The sequence below is a fragment of the Melanotaenia boesemani genome, chromosome 13 (assembly GCF_017639745.1).
Source record: "Melanotaenia boesemani isolate fMelBoe1 chromosome 13, fMelBoe1.pri, whole genome shotgun sequence".
Taxonomy (NCBI): domain Eukaryota; kingdom Metazoa; phylum Chordata; class Actinopteri; order Atheriniformes; family Melanotaeniidae; genus Melanotaenia; species Melanotaenia boesemani.
This window is the reverse complement of record NC_055694.1, coordinates 19366711-19393125: the sequence shown is the minus strand read 5'-3', so window position 1 is coordinate 19393125 and position 26415 is coordinate 19366711. Positions and strand designations below refer to the sequence as shown.

Here is a 26415-nt window from a genome sequence, read left to right as displayed (position 1 = left end):
AGACAGATGTACCTTGACCTTAGAGTTCACCTTTAATGTCTTTGGAGGTTGTTCTGGGCTCTTTGGTTACCATTTGTATTATCCGTCTTTTCAATTTGTCATCAATTTTCCTCTTGTGGCCACATCCAGGGATGCTGGCTACGGTCCCGTTGATCTTAAACTTCTCAATAACATGTACAACTAAAGTCACAGGAACATCCAGCTGCTTGGAGATGGTCTTATAGCCTTTACCTTTAACAAGCCTCTCTATGATTTTCTTTCTGAACTCCTGAGACAACTCTCTCTTTCACTTTCTGTGGTCCATGTTCAGCGTGGTACATAACACCAAACACCACAGTGACTACTTGTCACCCTTTAAATAGGCAGACTGACTGATTACAAATTCAAAGACACCTGTGACGCTAATTATAGGATACACCTTAATTTAACTTGTCCCTATAGTCAAATTATTTTCAATCATTTCTAGGGGTGCCATCATTTTTGTCCAGGCCTGTTTCATTAGTTTGATGTTTTAAATAATTCTGTTGAACAACGATCCAACAGTAATGTCTGATTTTCACTGGTTAATTTTCTGTACATTTTTATTTATTACTACTTCTGTCAGTTTCAAGTTATTTCAGTAACTGTTATGTCTTTTTCTTTCATTAACAGAGGGGTGCCAAACATTTTTTCCTTCTCTGAATGACAAAGACATGATAGACAGTTCTAATAGGAAACAACAAGAGTAGCAACACAGGAGACAAATAAAACAGGATCAAAACCAGCAACAACTCCTAACTACCTCATAATATTTTCACCACCTTCTCTATGTTGGGAGAAATCCTGCTATCATATCCTGTCAAAGATATTGTGGAATGTTACTCAGCTAGCACAGGGACCCATCAGCCTAAGTGTATACTGGGATTTTTGTGTGTTGGGATATTTGTCCAAACAGGAGTACAAAAGCACATTTTTGTCCTCTGAATTAACATGGAGACACACTGGTCTACATTAGGTGCATTGATTCTATCATTTGGTGTGCTTGTACAGCCTTTTCACATACACATCGGTAAGTTTGTTTTTTTTTTTATTGTGAGTTATGTGCCTTTTTTTTCCTTCTCAGTTATAGTATTTGTCTGTTTCAAATAAAACAATCTAAGTATCCAGGCTTCTTTATTAATCCTAACCCAGAGATTAATACTTTCTGCTTCATTGCTTCTTTTTTTATCAGGGACCCATTCAAAACCAGGCCAATGCCCACGCCACCTTAACAGCATTCCATCACGTCTGGGGTGTGAGTGTGATGAAGACTGTCCTGACGACCACAAGTGCTGTGAATATTTCTATGGGAATATCTGTTTGCCTCCTGTTTTCAGTAAGAGCCAAAATACGGTTAACTCTTTTGTTCGATTTTAGAGGATAAAGTGATGTGGAAATTAAGCCTGGACAGGATATCACAAAGCTGCACTTTCATAACTTTTTATTTCCAATCTGTCTGTAATCTTTCCTCTCAGTAAAGGCGGAGTGTCCACATTTCAGGAATATAGGGAATTGTTTTCATCTGTGTGCTGATGATCGCCACTGTCTACATGGTAGAAAATGCTGCTTCAATGGATGTGGATATGAGTGCATGGCACCAAGAATAGGTGAGACATAAACAAAGTGGTAAAAAAAAATCCCAAATACCCCTTATGTATTGGACTAATTTTTGACTGAGTGCTTTTGTCTTTGGTGCATCAGTGAAGCCAGGTCACTGTGGTCTACCAAATCACCACTGTGAAAGGCACTGCAGTGATGATACGCACTGTGATGGACATGAAAAGTGCTGCTTACAGTTTTGTGGTTTTGCCTGCAAAGAGCCCATCTAGCTGGACAATCAGCATCTGAGGTATGCACCGTATCTGTGTAGTCAACTCTTAGGTTGATCCTTTGAGGAGAAAGTAGACTTTTATCAATTTCATACTTAAACTACTTTTGTCTAAAATTAAAATAAAGCTTCACATATCTAACTTTATAACACAACTGTAAGTTTTTACTATTACTACTACCACATGTGATATCAGTGTGTAACAATGTGTAATTTACACACTCCATATTGTGTCATTTATATATATATATATATATATACATACATACATTCTTATATACTGTTATAGTCTATAAATGTTTCACCTTACTGGTAATTGGTGATTATAACAGACATTCTTTTTGACCATTTCAGGTGAGAGCATTAGTGAAAAAAAGGAAGGAAAGATTATCATTGATTGCAAAGAAGACTATCTGAAGAGATGAGCAAGAAGTTTTGATGTTTTTTTCATTATTGCATTATAATGTTGCATAATAATTTCATAAGTTTAAAATAATGCTAATAATATAATAATTAAAAAAGTGTGACAAAATGCAGTGAATCTTTTAAATAAAGTAAATGTTCTGAAAGCTGTGATGTAATTAATCAATACAACTGGTTTAGATGTACAAAATGATTATTCATAACAAAGGTCTGATCTTTATGTAAACCTTAAATAACACATTTTGGAACCTCTTTTTTATTACCTGCAGCAGAGGTAAAGAAAAAAATCTAAATATATGGTTGTAAGTGCAAAACTTGTTTGTGTGTTTTTGAAATGATATTTATTGGTAAACAACTGACAACTACGTGGCACCATAGGGCTGTTAGTTTAAAGGAGGACTGCCAGTGCAAGCAGGCATGCTTTCTTATTTATCTGAAGTGTTTTTAGAAACATTACACTAAAATGGACCATAATCCAGCTGAATAACTTGCACATAGTCGTGTAAAAATGAAGGTACACACTATTATTTCTAAAGGTTTAGGTGTCAGGAGAGTAAAAAAAAAAAAAAGTAATAATAATTTAATAAAAGCAACAATAACAAAAAGTCTTGTTTCCATCAGGTCTTAAAATGAGGTTATTATATAACTTCAGATGAACAACACATTAGACATTACATTGTTTTATTCAGCAAAAAAATAAGCCAAAATGCAGAAACAGTGTATAAAACCATACTCTTATTACTGTCATAGAAATTCAAAAGGCAAAGTAGCAGCCTGGTGCAGCTAGTTTAATATTTGAATAATGATCACCAACAAGTGTGACCACCTCTATAAAAGTAGATGCTTTAGCAGTTTGCAGGTCTGGAACATTCAGGTGTGTGTTGATACAGTGCTCAATAATATGTTCAGCTTTTGTAATTTTTTACTGTTTAGTTTTCGTGATTCATTCTATTCTCATGTCCTAAAACTCATACAGAGCAGAATTTATCATGTCAGGTGATAAACTATAGCAGAAGTATACTTTATAAAGAAATATTTCTGTGTTAAGGTTACGACTGATTGTTCATAGCAAGTTTTAGAGTTACTGCGTGGGTTTGACAGGGTGTCATTGTGACAAGTCACTGTGACTTTATGTTTTTATTTTATCTTATCTCTCCTGGCAGAGAGATGCCAAACAGAAGGTCAAAAATCCAGAACAAGACCAAAGGTGATGATCTCTACTCAGGAATTGAGGTGCATCATGTTGCAGTTTAAATCAGTCTCACAATTACTGTCATTTTTACTAACTTCCTCACAGTAACAGGTTATAATACTGTTTATTTTATTATATGTATGGACAGTAAGATAAGCCGTTGACGCTCCCCATCACTCTGTGAAGCTTGTTTGGTGTTTCACAATGTCCATGTTCAGTCTATAAAAGCAAAATAAATATGTGCACCTTGGACTATCTGGCTGTTGCACAGATATATTGAACTCAAATATATTCTTGGTAGACTGGGCATTCATTCCTATAGAGGACTGAGAATCCTTAAACTTATATAAGAGCTATAGAGCCACTACAATACAAAGTGATAATCTCTGTCAGGAAAACTACGTAATTAAAAATAATAACATGGAGTCTTCTACTTGGAAATCTGCATCTTGACTTCCTGAATAACTTTCTGTATTCGTCAAAATATAGTTATATATTTTCAATAAAGTGAATGTTTCTGAAAACTGTCAAATAAACTGTTATTGTTGACATTGTTGCAAGAAAAAGTTTTGTGATTGCAAACAGCAACCTGTCTATAAAGTTATGAGTCCCAGTTTTATCAATGTGTACCACTCACAGATCACACCACCCAAAGTAGCATTTTGAAAGAAGCTGTGGGCCCCACAAAAACAGCTGTGGAAGGGCAACAAAAAAAAAAAATAAATAAAAAAAAAATAAAACAAGTCTGTACCTCCAAACTCCCCAGAAAACAATCTGATGAGATCTGATTTCATCTGTAAGAAGAAAACCCAATCCACAAAGTTCCAACCTCACAACCCAGCAACCCACCCAAAGGATTTATTGGTAAGGTCCCAGTTCCAGACACTGGAAGACACCAGGACACCCTCAAATGTTCTATGTCCACACTGTAACTTGTCAGAGCTTTCTAGATAACATCAGGAGAACTTATATTAGGAAAGAGATCATAGGTTCAGGACCTGTTTAGACCTGCAGCTGATCAGTTTCTTGAAGTGTACAGCAGATGGTGCTGTTTTGTAGATTTATCAGGAGGAAGCACTTTGTAAGCTAAAATTGTGGTCTGGGTTTAAATCAGTTATGAAAACTAAAACGTACTTGTATAGTATGTTACATCTCTACTTTACAGAGGACCACCATGTTAGTACAATAATGTTAGTTAGAATGACATTACTTTTTTCCCACAGGGTGTTTCTGATCACCTGGTTATTGTTCCCAACAAAAATAGTTTGACAAGATCCTTGGAAAAGGCATGGAAAATTGGACAAAGGTCTCTGTATCCTGGATTAAAAGGAACTTGTTTTGTGTAATTGCTTTTTGGATGAGTTTATGCTTCATATGTTGGTCATCTTCTTTTGAATGCTAATAGTGTCATATAAGCCTGTGTGGTCTGGGCACGTAAGTGTATGACACTTAAATAAAATATTCATTCATTTCTTCATTGTAGCAAGCTGCACCTGCGGAGAGCAGCACAGATTCGAAACATCATGCTGGTTTCTATGAAAGAGATGGGTCAAATTAAAGATTAACCTCCATAACAGTGTCTGTTGCTTTTAAGTATTTCACCACCAAAACAAATATATTTAAAATAAAATTAAAACACCATTTAAAAAATTAAATTAAATTAAATTAAATTAAATTAAATTAAATTAAATTAAATTAAATTAAATGCTGCTGTAACTGATTTTCTTCTTGACTGGATCTTGTTAAGCCTATGTGGCCCATCTTTACACTGATTAGGTGTGTTTTGGTTTTCACATAATTGCACCAGAGTTTCATTGATCAACACATCACTCATTGTTATGTTCCTATTGGTTGGTTAGTTAGCTCACACTGGCAGATAGTCATCCTCAAATATCTGACACCCTTACACAATTTTTGCAGGCTATCTTTGAATGCAGGATCATGACACTAGCTGTCTTTTAACCTCTCTGATGTGAGACCATTCAGGACCAAAAAATTGTGAGAATAGTCATCTTTCATCTTTGATGGCTCAAAATCATGCAATGTAGATGTCATCATTGTTGTCACATCATCATTTAGTAAACCTTAACAAAAGGACTGGTTTTCTGACTTTTAAAGTGACATTTTAATTTGGAAAGCATAAGGTAAACATCTGAACAGCATCTTGATATGCCACCACACCTGTGAGGTGGATGGATTATCTCGGCAAAGGAGAAGTGCTCACTTACACAGGTTTAGACAGATTTGTAAACAATATTTGAGAGAAATAAGCCTTTTGTGTCCATAGAGAAAGTCTTGGATCTTTGAGTTCAGCCTAAGAAAAATGAGAGCAAAAACAAAAGTTTTACCTGTATATGTTATCTTAGTGTATGGCAATGTGCAAAGACAACTTGCAGTTGTATCAAAAACCAAACAAAGTTGAGTCATGGTAGCTGTTGGGGAAAACTTGATCTGTTGCCACATCTCCCTGGAGATCTGGAGGGATGTAATTAACAGGCACAAGGACCATGAACCCTCTGTGTTGCCCAGGCTAGGGTTTATATATTTGTCCCAACAGGAGTACAGAAGCACATTCAGCCTGCATTAGGTGAACATGGAGAGACGCTGGTCTACAATAGGTGCACTGATTTTGGTATCCAGCATATTTTTGCAGTCTCATGCAATATCCCCTCCAAGAGAAGGTTTGATCATTTAGTCTCAAATGTTTATCATTTCCTTAAGGTGGATGTTTGTTTAATTTAACAACCAAGTTGGTTTCTGGGTAGTTTCATTCATGTTAATCCAGTTGATATGTTTTTTATTTGTCTCATCCAAAACCAGGTGAATGCCCAAGAATCTTTTATGGCATCATATGGCAACACTGTCAGGAAGATAGCGAATGTCCTGGAAACCATAAATGCTGTTTGTTTGACAGGACCTTTGCCTGCGCCCCTCCTGTTATTAGTGAGTAATGGTGAAATAGCTGTTGAATCTTCTCATGGAAGGATGTTGAAATCAAGCAGAAAACATTGTTTTTACCTTGAGTCATATTTTGTAGACATTTTGTTGAAAAAGTATTTGCAAATATTGAGTTCTCTTTCCTTCTTAGAAGTGTGTCCTGGCACCAACGGGAGGGTGGGACTGTGTGCTGAGTTCTGCTCTTCAGACCGCGACTGCTCAAGGGGTTTTAAGTGCTGTTCCAATGGGTGTGGGCATCAGTGCACTAGACCAGTAACTGGTAAAATATAAACTAGGTTAAAAATCTCCCATATAATCTTCATTTTCTACTGTTACAATATTTAACTGTAGATTTTGTCTCTAGTGTATATGTAAAGCCACGTTACTGCAGTCTGGGAACGTTCACTGTCAGGAGGGCTGAGCTGATCAAAAGAAAAGGAGTGCTGTGAGACAACCTGTGGTCATGTCTGCATGGAACTCTTCTGGTGGGACAAGAAGCATGAATAAATAGCATTTATCACAGAAGGCAATCTTTTGGTTTCTTTACTATAAAGTAATTGATTAAAACTTTCAAGAAATATTTCAATGTTAATCTTTTCCCTTATTACACTTTTTCATCTGAAGCAGTCTTTATTTGTTGAATATTTTTCTTTTAGTATCAAACATTGTGCTGGAGAAACAGGATTCATATAAAACCAACAGGTGTTTAACGGGAAAGCAATTGTAGGCTTGTGGTGAGTAACTATAGGGCTACTGAGGAGCTGCTGTCAGCCAACACGCTAAGTTGTGATAAAATATGTACAGTTTATTAAAAGCATAATAATAATAATAATAAAATCTAGTAATTTTACTGCATATGGTAATCACTCATATATACTCATATAATAATTACACGTATAATCATTCTTCTTTATCCATTTATTATAGTGTACCCATTCATTATATTACTTTTTCATATTGTGTGTTGTCATTTTACAAAATATTGAAGTTACTGCTTTTCTGTTGGTTTATTGTGTATGCTTGTGTGAGGTCAGACTGACCACTCTCTTCTCAGACCTTGGATATGGGAAAGTTAAGACTGGTTTTCGAAGACGCACATCTGCTAGATAGCAATAGTTGTTTAGGATACCAGGCTGTTTTTAGTCCTTGGGTGTGATCCTCCTCTGAGAACTGGAAGAGAGTGACGCCATTCTGTCTCCTTTCACTCGCTTTATCAGTTTTGTTATTGACCTTCAGCTGGAGATCGGCTGAATAAAACTGTTTTTCTCTGATGCAGCAAGTTGGAGTTCTCTGCTGACTTCCTGTGGGTCAGAAGACCACCCTCAAACTTGCAAATAATTCTGTATTCCATAATTCTCTTGTAATAAAACTTTATAAACTTTTACTCATACCAGACTCTTGGTAATTTCTTCTACGACACAAGTCAGAGATGACAATATAAGGACAGGCTGAAGTCTGGAGTGGACAGGTTGACTAGCAGAGACTCTGTGTAGACATGCACAAAGTAACTGGTCTCTTCTTTGCAGGAAAAATTAGAATGGGATGAAAAAAATTCAATGACTATTTGACTTTTCAGAGAATCACAACATAAGTAACAAGAAGAAAAGTATTCCCACAAGAAAAAGAAAGAAGTCTTTACTTACAAGCTGCTAAAAAGTGGTTGTTCTTGAGTGATGTTTGTACCCGCGGCAACAGTACTTGGTACCAGAGAACTGATGACCGAGGCCCTTAATGTTTAACAAAGTGATTTTAGTTGTTTGAATGTTAGCAAATCAACAAAAAATTGAAACAATGATGTTCAAACATGTGTCTAGAAAAACTTATTGTGCATACCCCACATAAAAGCTGTGGTTGGGATCTAGAGTGTACTCAGACCATTTGAACAGGGCTCTCTCAAACTGCACCGTAACTTCAATTACAGAGTGTGGAGGAAGCAGGAATATGTAATATTGATATTGGAGGGATGTAATTAACCGGCACAAGGACCATGAATCCTGTGTGTTGCCCAGGCTAGGGTTTATATATTCATCCCAACAGGAGTACAGAAGCACATTCAGCCTGTATTAAGTGAACATGGAGAGACGCTGGTTTGCAATATGTGTACTGTTTTTGGTATCCGGCATATTTTTGCAGTCTCATGCAACTTCCTTTCGAAAAAAAGGTTTGATCATTTTGTCTCAAATGTTTACCATTTCCTTAAGGTGGATGTTTGTTCAATTTAATAACCAAGTTGGTTTCTATGCATTTGCATTCATGTTAATCCAGTTGATATGTTTTTTATTTGTCTCATCCAAAACCAGGTCATTGCCCAAGAATCTTTTATGGCATCATATGGCAACACTGTCTGAAAGATGGAGACTGTCCTGGAAACCATAAATGCTGTTTGTTTGACAGGACCTTTGCCTGCGCCCCTCCTGTTATTAGTGAGTAATGGTGAAATAGCTGTTGAATCTTCTCATGGAAGGATGTTGAAATCAAGCAGAAAACAGTGTTTTTACCTTGAGTCATATTTTGTAGACATTTTGTTGAAAAAGTATTTGCAAATATTGAGTTCTCTTTCCTTCTTAGAAGTGTGTCCTGACACCAACGGGAGGGTGGGACTGTGTGCTGAGTTCTGCTCTTCAGACCGCGACTGCTCAAGGGGTTTTAAGTGCTGTTCCAATGGGTGTGGGCATCAGTGCACTAGACCAGTAACTGGTAAAATATAAACTAGGTTAAAAATCTCCCATATAATCTTCATTTTCTACTGTTACAATATTTAACTGTAGATTTTGTCTCTAGTGTATCTGTAAAGCCACGTTACTGCAGTCTGGGAACGTTCACTGTCAGGAGGGCTGAGCTCCACGGTGTTGATCAAAAGAAAAGGAGTGCTGTGAGACAACCTGTGGTCATGTCTGCAAGGAACTCTTTCTGTGGGACAAGAAGCATGAATAAATAGCATTTATCACAGAAGGCAATCTTTTGGTTTCTTTACTGTAAAGTAATTGATTAAAATTCTCATACCTTGTGTCACGTTTGTTCCATTTGGCTTCATTCTTAGTGTTTTTTCTTACAGCCAGCACTTGAACATTACATGATGATTATGATTATTATTATGATTATTATTACTTGTAGGATTGTTTAACCTCTTTTGCACTTTACTCTTATTGTGATATTTTCAGGACAAGTTGGTCTATTTGTAGGTTGATGAACACTCAGACCTTAGAATTGTTTTTTCTTATTTTTTCATGCATCTTCATAAAACCATCATGCTCCTAGATATTGCACAAGTTGTATTACAAGCTTTATTCACACAACGAATTTCTCTTGAGAGAATATATTGTTTGCCTTTATTAGTAGGAAATTGCATCTCTGCAAACAATATCTACCAATGCCTTTTTTAAACTAAACTGCCTGACTCCAAAGAGCTTAATAAGGTTCACTGTCTTCAATCAAGACCAAAAGCACAGCCGTTTATATGTCATTCATTTTATTTTTATAGCAGGATCAAGACTAAGATCAGATCATACTTTATGTGAAATAAAAGTTCTGGTAACGTAGAAGTGTTAATAATTTATTAAATTTATTTCAATCACAACTGTAAGTTCACTGGTCGTGTAGACTCAACTTGCTTTGTTAAAAACACAACATAAGAAAAACCCGTCTGCAGCTGGCCCAACATTTGTTTTTGTTTCATGCTGCTGGGAAAAGTACAGAGATAACACTCCATAACCAACCAAAAATACAAAAGTGCATGTTTGTTCACTAAAAGTCTGCCAGAATTGGGGCCATGTTTGTTTACACAAAAATCAGGAATTAAATAAGAATTCAAAGCTCCATTTCAGATATGACTTTACTGCAAATAATCAGAATAGACAGTTTATTATTAATATCAAAATGCAGTCACACAAAGTGTACAGACTCAAAAGTTCACATGTGACTACCCTTTTTTTTTTTTATGAAAAAATTGACTTTGACAGGCGTGTAAAACTCTAGTTTGTTAAAAGACGTACTGAAACGACTGAACTGAGTGCAAATGATTCATAATTCAACAAGCCAAAGGCAAGAAATTATGTCGTGTTCAAATCATTGGATGTAACATTCAAGCATCCTTCCAAAAATAAGACAAAATGTACATTTGTATGAGGAAAGTTTAATTTAAAACAAGAAGTTATGCATTTTTATCTTTTATCTTATTTAAAAGAAAAAAGACTTATCTTTTTTATTCTATTCTATTTTTATTCTATTTTATAAATATTTAGCTTATTCGTTCTATTCTTAAAGGATGCAGGTACAGAATACACATTTCACTGTACAATTGTACTATGTATAACTGTGCATGTGACAAATAAACCTCTTTGACTTGACTTGACTTGATTTACTTACATCTGGTCAGTCTAAAAAATGTTTTTAAAAAGTGTTAATTCTCTTCAAATGATACAAGAGACCTCATGCCAGATGAAAAAGAAAATAATTCCACAGTTTGTGAAATTTATTAAGCTACTGAGAAATTGATGTCAGGGTCATGGTTCAAGTTTGGAAGAAAAAAAGAATCATTCTGACAAAGTCGCAGTGACTTTTTACCTTATCTAACCTGATAGGGAGATGGCAAACATGTCAAAAACACTGAGTAAGACCAAAGGTGACAGTTTTCTAGAGGTGCCGATACATCAATGTAATTCAAGGCCAAACCAGTTTGAGGATAACAGACTGATTAACTGTCTTCATACAATATCAATATGCTTCAGTGACAGTACAACTGAATGACGAAAAAGAACTGTTGTTTCCAATAAGAAGCTTAACAAAACCCTAATTTGTCACCTCAAAATATAACTTTGGCGCCTTCTACTTGTCAAAAGAAAACAAAATTCTCCCTTTCACTCGAGAGGACAATCATCTGCCATTTTATAGCCGGCGAGAGAAATTATCCTGAATATAATAATGCAATATAAAAAAAATCTGTTTAAAAAAAAAAAAAACAGCCTTCAAGCTGACCGTTATTAAAACATTCACACCAGTGTTTGACTCAGTTCCTCCCTGAATATTATTTGTTTTCCAGTCATTTCACCAAAAGGAAAACTTATTTTCTGAAAGAAGTCAGTGAGCCCGGTTATGCAGCCTCAAAGTGGCGGCACACCCCTCATCTTTCGAATAATATTTGCTATCCGTTTGGCTAATCCTGGGTTGGGTTCTTCGATTTGGAAGCTCCGGGTCAGTAGGTTGTAAAGGGAGCCATAGCCCACAGCCACAACAGTACAAGTCAGACAGATGACATTATAAGGCATGCTGAAGTCTGGAGTGGGCAGGTTGACTAGCAGAGGCTCTGTGTAGACGCGCACAAAGTAACTGGTCTCTTCTTTGCAGGGAAAACTAGTAGGGGATGAAAAAATTCAATGACTATTTGACTTTTCAGAGAATCACAACATAAGTAACAATAAGAAAAGTATTTCCACAGGAAAAAACAAAGTCTTTACTTACAAGCTGCTAAAAAGTGGTTGTTCTTGAGTGATGTTTGTACCCATGGCAACAGTACTTGGTACCAGAGAACTGATGACCGAGGACCTTAATGTTTAACAAAGTGATTTTAGTTGTTTGAATGTTAGCAAATCAACAACAACAACAAAAAAATAAATCAAACAATGATGTTAAAACATGTATTTAGAAAAACTTATCGTGCATACCCCACATAAAAGCCGTGGTTGGGATCTGGTGTGTACTCAGTCCATTTGAGCAGGGCTCTCTCAAACTGCACTGTAACCTCAGTTGCAGAGTGTGGAGGAAGCTGGACCAACATCTCCAGCAGGTGGGGCCGTATTCGGTCCTTTGATGGCTGGTAGTGGATGTAGCCTGAAGAGGAAGAGAAACACAAGCGACCACAGACACCATACTAATGGTTATACGAGATCTTGCTATATAGTGTTGTGTAGCTTTAGTGTACATCCATCTATTTATAATATATTTTTATTTGCTTATTGAGGTCAGTGAAATTAACATGACAGACAGACAGACAGACAGACAGACAGACAGACAGACAGACAGACAGATAGACAGATAGATCTATAATAGAAAACATGACTCAAGCTCTCCTCCCTGTGGTGAGAGGAGGCAGCTGCATGGGAACACATGGAATCTAGGAATCCTGCCTTGGGAAGTGGTGTCTAGACATCTAATACTAATACTTACTTGATTTAGGCAGCCTAGACATCTTTTATTTCCACATTTCATTTATGTCCTTTTCTCTTTTATTTTCTCTTTCTCTCTTCCTCTATCTCCCCTGTCAGGTTCGGTACTGACATATAAAGACTAAAGAAAATAAGATTACAATAAAAATTATAAAAATATTCCAAACATCAAGAACAGCCATTTATATAACATGTCTCGCTTTGTAGAGCAAATCTGTCTGGCAAAATATGGCACACAGACCACCATTCTGTATGTTAGGATGCTGGACGGGACTGGATTAAAAAAAAAAACTTACATGCACAAAAGGTAAAAGTAAAATAATAATCAAGATAAAATAAGAATAGGTGCATAATTTAATTATTTTATACATAATTTTGTTGTGCAAAAACCACCCAGGTAGTGAAGCGGGAAAGTAACTGTCAAAAATAATTAACACTAATGTTATTACAGCTGAGCAAAAATTAAGCACATTATTTAGGGTATTATTAAAATTGTCCATTTGTTTGTTTTACGCTGCTAGTGTTCTGTTAACCCTACTGCACACAACAGACGCAGACACACATGCATTACACTGCAATTAGGTTTGTGCTTGTGTTGTTCCTACTCTCAAATGTAAGTCACTTTGGATAAAAGCGTCTGCTAAATGACTGTAGAATAGAATAGAATAGGTTTTTAATGTGCTATAGATAAATGGTTAGTTTAGACACTTTGTTGTAAACGTCACAGTTTGTATGCATATATACTTTCTCTCTTGAAAAAAAAATTTACTTGGTTTGTTGTCCTTTCCTTTGCTGGTGACAGTGAGTGTATGGATGTAGAGACGAAGATACCACGGCACTGAGTCCAGCAGCAACACAGGGAAAGACCTGAAGGGATGGTTGTTGTAAATTAAGGTATGAATCTCCCCTGTCTGCAGCCCATATCCAGCTACGTAACGCTCTGCATGGAGCACAGGGCGAAGCATTTCACCTGCAAGCGGGAAGTGAAAAAACACATTTTAAAATGCATAAACATTGCAGAGAGCAATAATTGCATTAAATTCTGCACCAATATACTTTATGGATATAATCCATGACTTTAAAGATATATAAGCACAATAAGAAGTGGAAATAAGTGGAAAAATCATGATGTTGGGGGTAAAAGTTGCATTATTGCTTTTTTGGGCCTGGAAATAGTTTTTGGTGGCCACATGACAATCAAAAGTAGCTTTATTAGTACACCGTTGAACAACACAAACAGTGAGAACAGATGAATTAATTGATGAGTTAATTAGCTTAAAATAAACAAGGCAGAAAAAAACGGGGAAATAAACACATGCTTATCTTTCCTTGTTGCATCATACAAAATGTCAATTCACCATGTTCAGTAAATCTCATAAAGCTGTCGTCCTCTGCTCTTGACACTCACCCTCAGTGGATTTCCAGCGGATCAGCAGGTTAAGGGAGCGCATGGTGCCAAAGGTGATTTGTTGGGTCAGATCGTAGACAGAGAAGGTCCGTCTGTCCCCTAGCACCCCTGCCTGGCTCAGCAGGGGAGTGGCTGGGCTGAGTTCAAACAGTTCCTCCTGCAAAATGAAATCACATTTGTTCCAACTAAAAAATGTTCCTGGTGTTTATCATCTTTATATTCAAGTGTTAAAACTTTACAGTTGTTAACTGTTACATAAGTTTGAATAGTTTTCACATTGATATCACTTTGAACTTTTGATTAGACAAACTCAATGTATTCTGGTGCTTGGATTCAGAGAAAAAAAAAGCAAATGATTTGGAGTCAATGAAATAGAATCCAACCTGAGGATTGTCTGTGACGTCAACATATATTTTACTAGATGAGGCCAGTGGACATGCTTCTGTCAGGGTCCGAGAAAACATCTTAAACAATGACCACTCTGAAAGGAAAAGCAGCCTAAATTAGCAAAAGCCAAGAAGGTGTCACCTAAACTTAGATGCTAGTGAAACTCAAGGAACAAGCTTTGGCTCACCTCGTTTGCTCTGTGCAGAGGTGTGCAGGTCAAAGACTATATTCAGAGTCTGTCTCAGCTCCCAGGACGTGGTTTTACACTGCCAGTCCTGACATACTGGTCTTATATGCACTGCCTGGGAATGAAAACTGCTGTGGAAGAGTTTCTCTGACTTCAGAAGCACAGCGAGACCAGCCTGCAAGGGCAAAATAAAAACACATCAGAAAAACTGTTGGCTGCAATAACACAAAAAGTGTCTCAGATAGCAGAGACAAACACACACAAACAAAGAAATTCACCTTGGATCCACAGGGCAGGAGTTTCTTCCAGGGAGTCAAATTCTCAGTGCAGACAATTTCTCGGGGAAGGGTGGCATAACGAAGGAAGTGATGGTCTGTCACTTGAAATGTAACATAATAAACAAAGGTCCAGGACAGATGACTCAGTCGACATCTACAGTGGTGTGGAAAAGTAATCAATCCATCCTGAACTTCTCTTGATTGTTGAGTATACTTGATATTTAAATAAACTGGCCATAATTAAGGCATCCTGTGCATGTACTGAAGTAAAAGTTTTACTTGGAAACTAACTGGACCAATGTGAAATGCTAAACTATGGCAGTTCAACAATAAACTTCAGTTACCTCAAGTCAGTTGCAATTAGATAACATTTTCGTTTTATTAAGATTAAATCTCAACTTGTGTTTGTTTACCCAGTTTACTTGTTTTATGGGTATGCACAATTATACGATAACATATGTGAGTGCATCTGTATGTTGTCCACCTGAATGCTACAAATATTAAAGGAGGCTGATTAAACCACCACTAGAAGGCTTCCCAGAATGGGAACAGAAATTGAAGAAACATTGATGTACCATTGCCTATTCCCAGAGGTTTGAAGGAGGCACTAGGCTGAACAGTGTTGATGGAGTCAATGAAGTTCAGAGAAGCGCAGAAGATCCCTGATAGGACATTGGTCAGCTCCTTCCATGTGGCATCCACACTGAAAATGACAGGCAAACAATTAGGAAATGGTCAAATTAAACAAATGATAAGTAGCAGCAAAAACTATATTAAATATTTAGATGTAGTAGTTTAAACTCTGATTTTCAAAGTGTTTTCCCACCAAAAAACAACTTTATAAAATAATTAACATAAAAGTCAAGTTTTCATTGTTTCCAGCTCTTTTTTTAATCTATATTTATTATTAATATGAAACTTTTTTATTATCTGTTTTGAGTAATCATGCTTGAGTATTAAGATACTAATCTTTCTGTCTAGATAACCCAAATAAGATCTCAGTAATAAAAAGTTCAGACTCTCTTCCATCCATCTGTCATACCATAGCAAATATGAAATCACAAATCTGAGTCACCCTCTCAAGACTAAAACTGCAGTATCCAAATATTGCATCTGGTCTGATGGGCTTAACATCTGGCCAGGAGTCGAAAATAAGGGAAACAGCTTCTTATGATGATTTCTGTCCTCCTTTAATCCACAAATCTGGCTCAGTTATAACACCTCTGATGCTCTGCAGCCACCAGAGGGCTGAACTCACTCTGTCACAGAGTCCTGGAACCAAACCCAGAGCTCAGCTCCTGGTGGGGATGGCAGAAAGGGCTGCCCCCACTGCATAGTTCTCCAGTAGCCCTGAGTAAAGGAGATATGCAGCTCTCGCACTGAGAACTTGGAGATGACCTGGCCCAGACACTTGGGAAACAGCCTGTAGTGGGACACTGAGATAAATGACAACATGGTTTTAGGATTATGAGATGCAAACTAATTGCATGCAATTTGACAAAAGAACACTTTGTATTTCTGGGATATATTATACTGGTCCAGTGTATCAGTAGTATACCAGTGTGGGGCTATAATAGTAGAAAAACTACAGGATAAACTTTATTGATTTAATATGTCATAAAACTAACATTGTCCATTAATATAAAATGCATTAATATTTCAATTACAGGAATATGAGCACAAATGTAGGTTCATTTACACACTTTAAAACTTCTTTTGGAATTCCCCATTAGCCTTAAATCATTTCATCCCAAAATTCTGCGGCACAATTAAATGTAAATAACACAAAATGCAATCAACTGGAACTCGGTTAAATCCTACATATTATTGATAACAGTACAAAGACATCAGAGTTGAAATTCAAAAATTGGATTGTTTCCTGAGAAATATCAATTTATCTTGAATTGTGCCATTTTCACACATTAACGTCAGATTTTTTTTTTCCTGAAGTTTGTGCATGTATTTATGACAGTAATAATACAGTAGAAAGCAGCAAATGCTCCTTAAAAAAAACCAATAATTCTTTCTATATTAAATTATATGAAAGATTAACTACTATATTCACACATTATCTCAGTGATCTTCTGGAGAAGTTAGTGAGGAGGGGGCCTGAAACGCTCTCCGAAAAGTCAAGAGTGAATGCAACAGGCATTTGCATTGGCACGTCAACCTAATATTAAACGTCTCTAGAAGATTTCAGAATTACAATGAGTTAGGAAATGAGTTTTGATACTATCAACTCAAAAACTGGTCAGGAGAGGGGCAAAAAAAAAAAAAAAAAAATGTGTGTAATGTTTATGTGGCAACAGCCAAGTAAACTCATTGGGTATAAATCTGGTGAAAAGTGTGTGTGCTGTGCAGATGAACAGGTCTGGAATTTAAGTATGCTGTCTTTCAATTGAAAATAATCACAAATAAAATTGATAATAGTACAACTGAAAGATTCCATTTATCAGCCAAAGTAATTTATATCACAGCTATGGTGTTGTAAAATATGCAAATGTGATTTGCAATTGCCCTGGTTTCTGAAAAAAAAAGTTGTCTGGATAGTTGCAAATGTTACACAAAGTCTGTAGGCACCATTTGGCGTTAACATTGCTTAGCCTAGCTTTTGCACTATGTGTTAATAAGAAATTGGGCGAATCCGCCCGCCCCTTTTAGATTAGTAGATGTAGCACCCAGGGTTTACAGGGTTGAAATTTTGTTTTCAGACCCTACTTAAGTCGTTTACAGGTTTTCAGAAGTTTCAGAAGAAGCAAAGCCACTGCTTCTTCATTTTAAACATCTAATATAGTTATACTGTTTTAATTTAAAAGACACGATGAATGCCAAATTATTGCAGTCTGCATCAATAACGTTTATAGAACATTTCTGACCCAAATCTTAACGCCATGTTAATTTGTAGCTTACCTTTGTTTCCTGCATTGAAATCTGTTTCCCATAGGGTGCGGAACTGGAAGCTGGCATAAATATCTCCGGAGTGCAGCGGTCTAATAACCAATTCCTCCGTAAAATCATCTTTAGGTTGCGGGATTGATGTTAGAACTGTGGTGTCAGAGGCAGAAGAGTCCTCTTTTTCAGCTGCAGCATCATGGGGACTCGATTCTTTTACTTCGGTTTCTTCCCACTGCCTTTCCTCCACCGCAGGCTGCTCGGCTGTTTGCTTCGCTGTTTCGGTGGTTGTTTGTGGATTATCGACCACACTAGCATTGTTTTCATTGATAAGCGCCGTCTCTTGGCTGTCTGCTAAGTGAAACGCTAGCAAACTAAACAGAAGAAATTGCCAAACCGAGTGGCTACACCTGTGAGCTGCCATTTTTCTGCCGATGAACTGATTCACTTCCGCGTTCATGCGTCACTCGTAGACCAGGCCAATCAGCTGCTTCCATATGAAATCCCATTGGTCTGACACAAAAGTGCTTTGTTTTCAACTAAAATAAATAAATACATTTGATCAGTAGTGAAATTCAAGTGATTAAGCTTTTCAAAATTCAGAAACAGTACTATTTTAACATAAATAATTATAACTCTGCTGTTTTGCTAATGTACATTAATAGTGATACAAAATAATGTATTCTCCTTCTCCCCTCACTGCTGCTAGTACTACTACTACTACTACTACTATATCTATCTTCAAAAATAAAATAAAATAATTAAAAACGTCCCTCACCCACCTTCCACTCTTGTTCACCTTGAGCTCGGATCTTCTACCAGAAGCCTGGGAGCTTGAGGGTCCTGTCATGCGCAGTACATAAGCTGTTCCAAGGACTGCGCTCTTCTGGACTCTTCTGATGATGTCTTTCGGGTATCTGTTGGAACCACCTTTCATATGCGGGGGACACTGCCCCCAATTCAGTACTCCAATGATACTGCTGCCTTCACCTTCCAGGCTTTCTCCAGCACTTCCTTAGGCCCATATCTCCAGTTTCTCATGCTCCTTTTTGCTGATATTGCCATCCTTCAGGATGGCTACATTGGTCACAAAGGCTTACCTTTGCTGCTTATCCATGATCACCATGTCCGGCTGGTCTGACTGTCATATGTCTAACCCCTAACCCGTGCATTATAACCACGTAACCTAATTAATGTAGCTCATTAGGCCACTATAAGGCATGATCTTCGCTGCCTGCCACTGTAATAAAGCATAGTCTCAGAATGATCGATGCTAATGATGTGTGTAAGATTTGGATGACTTTGATGACTTAAACCACAAAATACAAATAGGTTAAAGTTCCAGTATTGCAGACAAATGTGTGCAGCATGTTGGTGTGGTAAATATTTTAATGCCGGATAGGGATGGGCATCATCAACCCGTTGGCATCGTCGAGGGCATATCACCCCTCCCACATCCACACATCGTCGCACACAGCCCAGACACACACGCGCGCGGATGCACACACAAACACACACATGCGCGCGCGGAATTTCAGCTCAGCCATGGCTCCCTGGTAGATGCTCAAAGCGGCTGTTGTCAGAGCGAATTAAATCTACCCTCGCTCGCTTGCTTTCCTCCTGACCTTGCCTGCCTCCGGTTGGGGTTTCAATATTTTATTTAGGATTCCTGCGCTGTCTCCCCATGGCTACATCGGATGGACTAGACGGCTGTCTGCAACGAGGCAGATCTCAAAGTGACCCGAACATACTCACCGAACCGGGCATCGATTTAGCTCACGGCACAGGTAGGATAGTCGTGGCATTGTCTTTTTTATTTTAATGCTATTTAGACATATGTTTTTATATTGCTGCTGCTATGATGATGCAAAGATGCTTGCTTGCCCAGTGGGATGTCAGAGTACCAACGGACAATTAACGCATATGCTTCCAACGCTGGATGTTGAATATTGACTGTCGTAGAGCTGCAAATTGAAAATTAATGTGCCATATCGCCATCTGTGAATGGCTACATTCCTCACCAGATTTGCCAGTTATAAAGACGCCTGTAGCTCTCTGTAGTTGTATTTTGGCCATTTAATACGAATTTAACGGATGCAACTTTTACTGTATCAGCCTCCGTAGACAAGGCATCACAAAATCCGCATGCATGTGTAGTAAATGATGTCAGGCTAAGCGTATTTGTTGTCTTATCAGAGTCCCTCCTATCGCCCCAATACATTAATGATTTTAAGGTGTTGCATTTTAAAGGGGCACATGCACATCTTATGGTAGGAATCTTAAACCTCCCTGCCTGCATATTGACAGCACTGACATCCCCACCCCCCTTGTTTCTCCCATACTGAACTGATGGCTGGTTGTGATCAATGCCTGGCCATCCACGTGATGTGTGCTGTAGAAGGAGATACCCCCAAATTGAGCACTAGTTTTGTTCTCTCTAGAAAATGATTCATGAATCCTGCAGGTGTTCTTTTCAACATGAAGCCCCTGTTTGTTTCTCTGTGGCCTGTTAGTCATCTTCTTGCATGTGGCACAAGCTAATGAAATGCTCTTTCATTAATAACAGAACACCAGGGAGCAGTAATGTTCCTCAACTTCTCCAATCTGATGAACTCCTACAGATATTGTGGTTCTTGTAGTGTTTGCTGCAAGCTCCACGCTCTTGAATTGTTCATACAGCTTCACTGAAAACACATAGTTTGATTTTTTACGTAAGCGAGGCTATTTATGGTCATTTTGTGTGGGCTTGGAAAGAGTCATTGCTTCCTCCCACACATGGTGAGTTTTACGCACATGAAGAATGCTTGAGTGAGTAATTCAGAAAAAAAAACCCAGTGTCGTTCACCTTTCAACTTGTCACTAATGAAACCCACTTATTCGCACCTGCCTGCGCTCATCAGCTGGCCATGGCACATTTTTAATGGACCCTTGCTGACTTCAGCCCTCCCAAGGATGGTTTAATTCGCACATAGGTGAATGGTATGATGTCACACTGGGTCTTTGACACACCTGAATAAACAACACAGCAGTATGGCAGATCGACCATGCCAGTGATGAGAGCCGGAGCTGAAAAATCGGCCTCTCACACATCAATATGCAAAGGTACAGTGTATAAAATGAGAGCAGACAATGCAAATGAAAAGCAGAGTAAATACACTTGTCACTGCAAGGACAACGTCAGTGTCTGGTGACCCAAAGAAAACAACATTGCCCGCCCCTTCTCTGTGTTGATCATCACTGCACCAATGTCTGGGGCACCAGTCGTTGCCAAAGGATTACTTTGGCAAAGACTGCCTTTTTCCCCAGTACAGTGGCTTGTGCAGCTGCAGAGGCTGACACTGTATTCATCCATTGACTCAACAGTGAGGAGAGAAGTCAATAGAAAAATAGAAACAGCAGCTGAACCTTGCAGAGAATCAGAGCAGTGTTTTGTTTTGTTTTTTTTTTCTTTTTCTTTTTTTTTTTACAAATGTGCTAATCAAACTTAAGGAGGCTCAGACTCAAGTCTCTTAACTTTTAACTTGCAGATTTGCCTTAAACTAACAAAGAAACATAAGTACAGTTGTATAAAAGATGGTTTAATAAATTTATTTTAGACAATCACCCTTTAGATTCCCCTGCTAATAAAATGTCACATTCACTCAAAGCTCCACTTAGTCATTGCAGAGTGTCGACCAAGGTAATGGGGTGGAGAGGACACCTTGAAGCTTTGCGGACAGGAAGCTTGTCCAGGCAGAGTTGTCCCTGTAGTTTTGTTCCACGAAATAACTCCACTGTCCTACAGAATGATGTACATACACAATGAATATAAAGAGTTAAAAACAGACTGTTGTTGGGACAAAAGGACTAGAAATATTAACCCTGCTTTAGTGTAAAAGCACAAATATGGTCTGGGTATATACATATATACACCTGTCATCAATGAACCTTTTTAATTGTCCGTATTTTATAATACCATGTCACACTCAAAATGCTCACCCATCTTTTCTTGTGCCAAAGTGAATGTTTTCAGACATTTTTTTCTTTTTTCTGAATCAACTGTATGAAACCTAAATATAGTTTGTCTAGTTAAAAAAAGTTACAAAACAGTGAAAATCACATTATTCTGCTCTTTGAAAAGCAGAATAACTTAGTAAACAAATAATGAAACAAAACATGTTAACACTCATAATAATTAATCAAATTTTGCTTGCTTTCCCACTTGTTCCCCCCCAAAGAGGAAGATAAATTAAAGCTGTGTTCCCAAAGCTCACATATGTGTCCAACTGTGGGACAGAGAAAACCTAGCCTGATACCTGCCGATCAGTGTTTTATACGCTTCATTTTCCTCCACTGGTTGTACTGATACCAGGATAATCCCCCAGGTCTGACATCAGAAGTATCTCAGAGGATTTCAGATATAACGGGAAGGAACCCCCATTATGACCAAAGGGACGTACCAATATTGTCATGGTGATGACTAATCTCAAATTTTATTAATTTCTTGTACTTTCCTCACTTACAACCAAGTCTTCATGAGTAAATATGGGAAATTATGAGCTGGTAGGCATTATATAATAAACTCCCTATTTAACAAGGCTTTGTTCAATAATGTACACAAACCAGGATTATTGCCACAGACGTTCCTTGCATAACAATGACAAAAAAAAAACCTTGTTAAAGATTTTAATATGTTCCTTATAAAGCACAATAATTACATAATAATCGAAAACTGCAGATACAACCTTTTCTTTTCTGTGAATCATCCTTTTGTCAACAACCAGTTCCTCCTGGTATTTAGAAAATCTGAATTATTAAAACAACAAATCCCTGCTCTCAAGCCACCAAGAAAAGGTTAGAAATGAGAAAGCAACAGCAAGCAGTCATTAGGCTGGCTTAACTGAAGAAGAAAAGATGATTGAGAGAAAAAAGTTTTGTGAGCAGAGTTTTGATGGAACTGACATCTTTTTCTTTTTGTCCACCCTGTAATGAGGCAGTAAAGTAGGCTTAAAGGTGTGTCAGAGGAAGATAAATAAAACCCTGAATCAGTGTAGTAAGTGGTGTGGCCTCAGTTGCTGCTGTGAGTAGATGGATTTACTTTTTGTTATAACCCAAAGGGAAACCACAATTCACATGATGCACATTTTATTTATCAACAAAGTTCTCTTTTGTGTTATTCATATGAAAATGGTGGTGAAAACACAATAAACTGCTATTGAACATGGTTTCAATGCTAGGATGTATTTTAGTTTTCAGTATTTATGTAGAGCAAATTTAACTATCTTATGACTTCATATTTACAGTACAGAGAGTAGTTTAGTGCTTAGTCATTAGTCATTTATTTTTCTAATGATGGCCAATTGTTACTGGTAACCACTGGTGAGCTGTTCGTTCTCTCCTTTATGATACACTGAAGTCCCTACAACAGCTGAAAAAGTACTCAGCAATGTAGAACCTGAGAGTTACTTCTCAACTGTCTAAAAAAAGAAAGAAATAAAATCCATATCTATCTCTAAGACACTAACGGCAACTTGAACATATAACTCACAAATTGTAATTATTAGTCTTTATGGATCAAGTCAGTTGTTAAAGAAGCACTATTGAGCTTTGTTCAACTTTCTCAGTGAGGTGCTCCCTAACGGCTAATTCAGCATCCATGTTACACCCAGTAATGCTCAGTCCAGTGTTCACTCTTCTCTTATGTCTTGCTCTGTCCATTTTGCTTTTTCTTTTCCTTACTTTCTCCAATAACATCGTCTTGAGTTTCTTTGATAAATCAGCCTTGAAGTTGCTGGTGTTGATATCCAGTTGCTGGGGTGTGATGTGGTGCTGTAAAGCAAAATGCTGCTGTAAAGTGATGCAGAAAAAAGGTAGTGACGTGCGGATTCTCAGCCTCGGGACTTTTTAAAAACATTTTTGTCGGGGCATTTTTAAATTGAAATTGAAATAGAAATATTCTTAAAGTTCATATCTTAGATAACGTGTTAAGGTTATTTAATCCTAAGAAGAATATTGGATCCATTTAAAGTTGGAATACAGCTCAGAAATGAAGACAATGACGGTAGAATCTGTTTGTTCTGCTGCATGTCCTGCGATGGACAAGAAGTTTTCAGCATGAGCGTTTTCATCTTCGCCACCTTGGGAGTATAAAAGATGCATATTTATGTCTGCTTATCAGGCAAATAGTTTCCCACATGCGTTCTCTCTCCGCTGGTTGGAATGTGCTCACCTGCACATGTCATGTCATCTCATGTGGTAATCCTCCATCTCATGTAGAAAATATTTCTGTTTGAACGGAAACTGACATTTAGAAGATCAAATCGCAAACCAAATCACAATAACAATATTTGTTTAAAAAAAAAATGCAAATAGTCCTTTTTTTATTCTGCAGGTCTACTTGGGACACTTCTGGGCAATGATAGCTCCAGGAATGTACTAAAATAAATGTAACTGTACCATCAAGATGAATCAGAAACTCTAAATTTTGAGGTTATAAAGTAAGTGCTACATTAATGAATTTTAATTAAGTTAAAATAACACAAGTAAGCTAAAAGCTGTATCACCATTCATTCATAGAAAAGCCCAGAAGACACTTTTCTTTCTCTACAGTTGTACTAAAAAATAAAAAAATAAAATAAATAAAAAGAAAGAGAACTAGTGTCTTTGAACAGAAGGTGCATAATCACACCTTGAAAAGGCAAGCAAGAAAAGAGCTGCATCAAGGCTTACTTCCAAAACCAAGTTAGCAGATACAACTTAGTTCACAGACTATTAAACACACAGAATAATATGGCAAAAAGTATTAGCTCAAGAACTTAGGCAGCCAAGATTGCATCATCAGATATAAAAGCACAAAAAGGCGTTTTGGAGACATTTGTTTTTTTGATTGTTCTATTTCAAAATACATAGATTTGGTGAGTCTCTGTGGGGAAAGCCAGGGAAAAAACATCCAACTGCAAAGCATTGAAGCTGGAGGAAACTTTCGAAGAAGGAACCTCAAAGTCTGGAGCTGTGTTTCTTTTAGTGGTTCTGCGAGCTGAAGAAGATCCCTGAATATCCAAACATTGTAACAAGAAAAGCTCTTTTGCAAATTAATATCTTGTTCTATCATTTATCATTCTACATATTTTGCTGGAAAATCTAGCTAGGAAAGTTTTCCTGTGCCATGTAAGTTCAGTTTTCTTTGGGCTTTTTGTTTGTTTTGTTTTGTTTTGGTGTCAATGTGTTTTAAAGCCTTTTATTACAAACAGAACATACTTTAATAATATATTATGGAAAGTGACACATTTATTTACTTGGTGAACCTGTTTAAGCAAGTTACTGATATAGTGTTCATATAGATGGGTAGCTATTTGTTTTTGGGGGAGAGGGGTCAAAATATTCAACAAAGGGCACAACAAGTTATTTCTTAAAAGAGAGTGTTTTCATAAAAAGGCTGTGAATCATAGAAAATTTAATAGAAAAAAATTTTAAGCAGGTTTTTTTTTTTTTACAAGTTTTACAGTTTTGAATGGGCTTTCATCTATAGATTTTTTAAAATGTAATTTTATTTATTTATTATTTATTTGTTTATTTATTTGGGGTGGGGGCTTGAATGATATGTCAGGAAATTCATCAGTTGTATAACAGATTCATTACTTTAGAAATATATTGATTAAAGAAAACATTTTAAAAGCTTAAACCAGTTTGGGAGATCAAGCTAGTTTAAATTTATATTTGGTTTGTTGATCATTTAATCAGGCATTTAACAGTTCTGTCAGTTCTAAACATGGCATTAATTATCCTATCAGCATCACACCTTAATGAGTTTTGAAGTCATGGAGCCTTGTGAGCATAAACAATGATGCTGATGAGATCTAATCATTATCCATGAGATATGATACGTAATTCATATAAACTTAAACAGTGCTAAGTCTCTAAGTCTGTTTTTCTGCTCTAAATCAAATTAGGAAATACACAAAAACAAACAACCCAAAAAAGACTGCAAGTCTTTGTATTGAAAAAAAAAAATCATTAATTTTCCTTTTCCTATTATCTTGACTGGATGCTGCTGGAACTGTACTGTCACAATGAAGATCCACAAGTACCGAGTAGTAAATGGGGATAAGCTGTGTAGGGATGCTGTGTTGAGCTCTGCTCTCTGTGAATGTCTTCACCATCTTTCTGTCGCCTATGAAAATCTAGCACAAAAATGACAACAATGACTAAAGCCCCACATCATGCCTGCTCCCTGTGGATGCAGGAGCAGATTAGGCATTTGACAAGCCATGTGTTGCTGAGGCTGTTGTTTCCATGGCCACACCTGTGTGCTTTTTGGCATCTGCAGCCATGTATGTGTTCATTGTCAAAAGATCTGGTGGGTGGATAAATAAATAAATAAATAAATAAAAATAAAAAATAAATCAATACATAACCAGAATTTGTTAGACAGAGCTAAGACAGTCAGACCGTTGAACTGTCAGCGGAGAACAAAGACCTGAGCAGACCTGAACACCTGGTAGAGAATCCTGTGTAAAGGCAGCATGAAGTGGAGCTATTTAGCCTCTAAAAGCTGAGGTTAAATGGAGTGCAGGAAGTTGCACGCTGTATGATGTGAAGGGTAAAGTCCTCTGGGCATTGAGTCTGTGGAACAGGAGGCACATTTTGCAGAGAGGTAGAAGAAAAGGACGAGGGACTGAGAGTAGAGAGGAGATGAAGGAGAGAAGAGATGAGGAGATGGCTTTTT

The 26415-nt window shown here is 37.2% G+C and overlaps 4 protein-coding genes across 5 annotated transcripts in view; 3 read left to right on the top strand and 1 right to left on the bottom strand.

Annotated features, from left to right (window-relative positions):
* The first annotated feature begins 937 nt into the window (after positions 1–937).
* Positions 938–6884, top strand: LOC121652054 (WAP four-disulfide core domain protein 3-like). The gene is made up of 9 exons (XM_042004591.1): positions 938–1048; positions 1211–1354; positions 1494–1625; positions 1720–1801; positions 3433–3502; positions 6049–6142; positions 6282–6404; positions 6550–6678; positions 6763–6884. The coding sequence occupies exons 1-9, from the start codon at positions 970–972 to the stop codon at positions 6771–6773; spliced, it is 864 nt and encodes a 287-aa protein (XP_041860525.1). The 5' UTR covers positions 938–969; the 3' UTR covers positions 6774–6884.
* A 1565-nt stretch (positions 6885–8449) lies between these two features.
* LOC121651402 (WAP four-disulfide core domain protein 3-like) lies at positions 8450–9398 on the top strand. The gene is made up of 4 exons (XM_042003578.1): positions 8450–8559; positions 8699–8821; positions 8967–9095; positions 9180–9398. Exons 1-4 carry the CDS (start codon positions 8472–8474, stop codon positions 9188–9190), a joined length of 351 nt encoding a protein of 116 aa, XP_041859512.1. The 5' UTR covers positions 8450–8471; the 3' UTR covers positions 9191–9398.
* An 814-nt stretch (positions 9399–10212) lies between these two features.
* pigt (phosphatidylinositol glycan anchor biosynthesis, class T) lies at positions 10213–18512 on the bottom strand. The gene is made up of 12 exons (XM_042003577.1): positions 18494–18512; positions 17730–18250; positions 16078–16255; positions 15395–15522; positions 14820–14920; positions 14542–14716; positions 14351–14448; positions 13968–14124; positions 13329–13529; positions 12059–12224; positions 11856–11939; positions 10213–11747 (listed from the first exon to the last, which is right to left on the bottom strand). Exons 2-12 carry the CDS (start codon positions 18169–18171, stop codon positions 11498–11500), a joined length of 1980 nt encoding a protein of 659 aa, XP_041859511.1. The 5' UTR covers positions 18172–18250; positions 18494–18512; the 3' UTR covers positions 10213–11497.
* A 688-nt stretch (positions 18513–19200) lies between these two features.
* The window catches only part of phactr3a (phosphatase and actin regulator 3a), a 31657-nt gene continuing 24442 nt past the window's right edge, over positions 19201–26415 (top strand). For both annotated transcript variants that reach the window (XM_042003568.1, XM_042003567.1), the window contains exon 1: positions 19201–19498. In XM_042003568.1, the coding sequence (XP_041859502.1) occupies positions 19396–19498 (103 nt within the window). In that variant the 5' untranslated portion in view covers positions 19201–19395. The remainder of the gene's footprint in view (positions 19499–26415) is intronic.

Coding starts and splice junctions, on each gene's coding strand:
- LOC121651402 (XM_042003578.1), top strand. CDS start 8,472: ATGGAGAGACGCTGGTTTGCAATATGTGTACTGTTTTTGGTATCCGGC. Junction 8,560..8,698: donor AACTTCCTTTCGAAAAAAAG/GTTTGATCATTT, acceptor ATCCAAAACCAG/GTCATTGCCCAAGAATCTTT. Junction 8,822..8,966: donor CTGCGCCCCTCCTGTTATTA/GTGAGTAATGGT, acceptor TTTCCTTCTTAG/AAGTGTGTCCTGACACCAAC.
- pigt (XM_042003577.1), bottom strand. CDS start 18,171: ATGAACGCGGAAGTGAATCAGTTCATCGGCAGAAAAATGGCAGCTCAC. Junction 14,449..14,541: donor CTCTGCACAGAGCAAACGAG/GTGAGCCAAAGC, acceptor TTTTCCTTTCAG/AGTGGTCATTGTTTAAGATG. Junction 11,748..11,855: donor CAACCACTTTTTAGCAGCTT/GTAAGTAAAGAC, acceptor ATCCCCTACTAG/TTTTCCCTGCAAAGAAGAGA.
- LOC121652054 (XM_042004591.1), top strand. CDS start 970: ATGGAGACACACTGGTCTACATTAGGTGCATTGATTCTATCATTTGGT. Junction 1,355..1,493: donor CTGTTTGCCTCCTGTTTTCA/GTAAGAGCCAAA, acceptor CTTTCCTCTCAG/TAAAGGCGGAGTGTCCACAT. Junction 1,626..1,719: donor GTGCATGGCACCAAGAATAG/GTGAGACATAAA, acceptor TTGGTGCATCAG/TGAAGCCAGGTCACTGTGGT.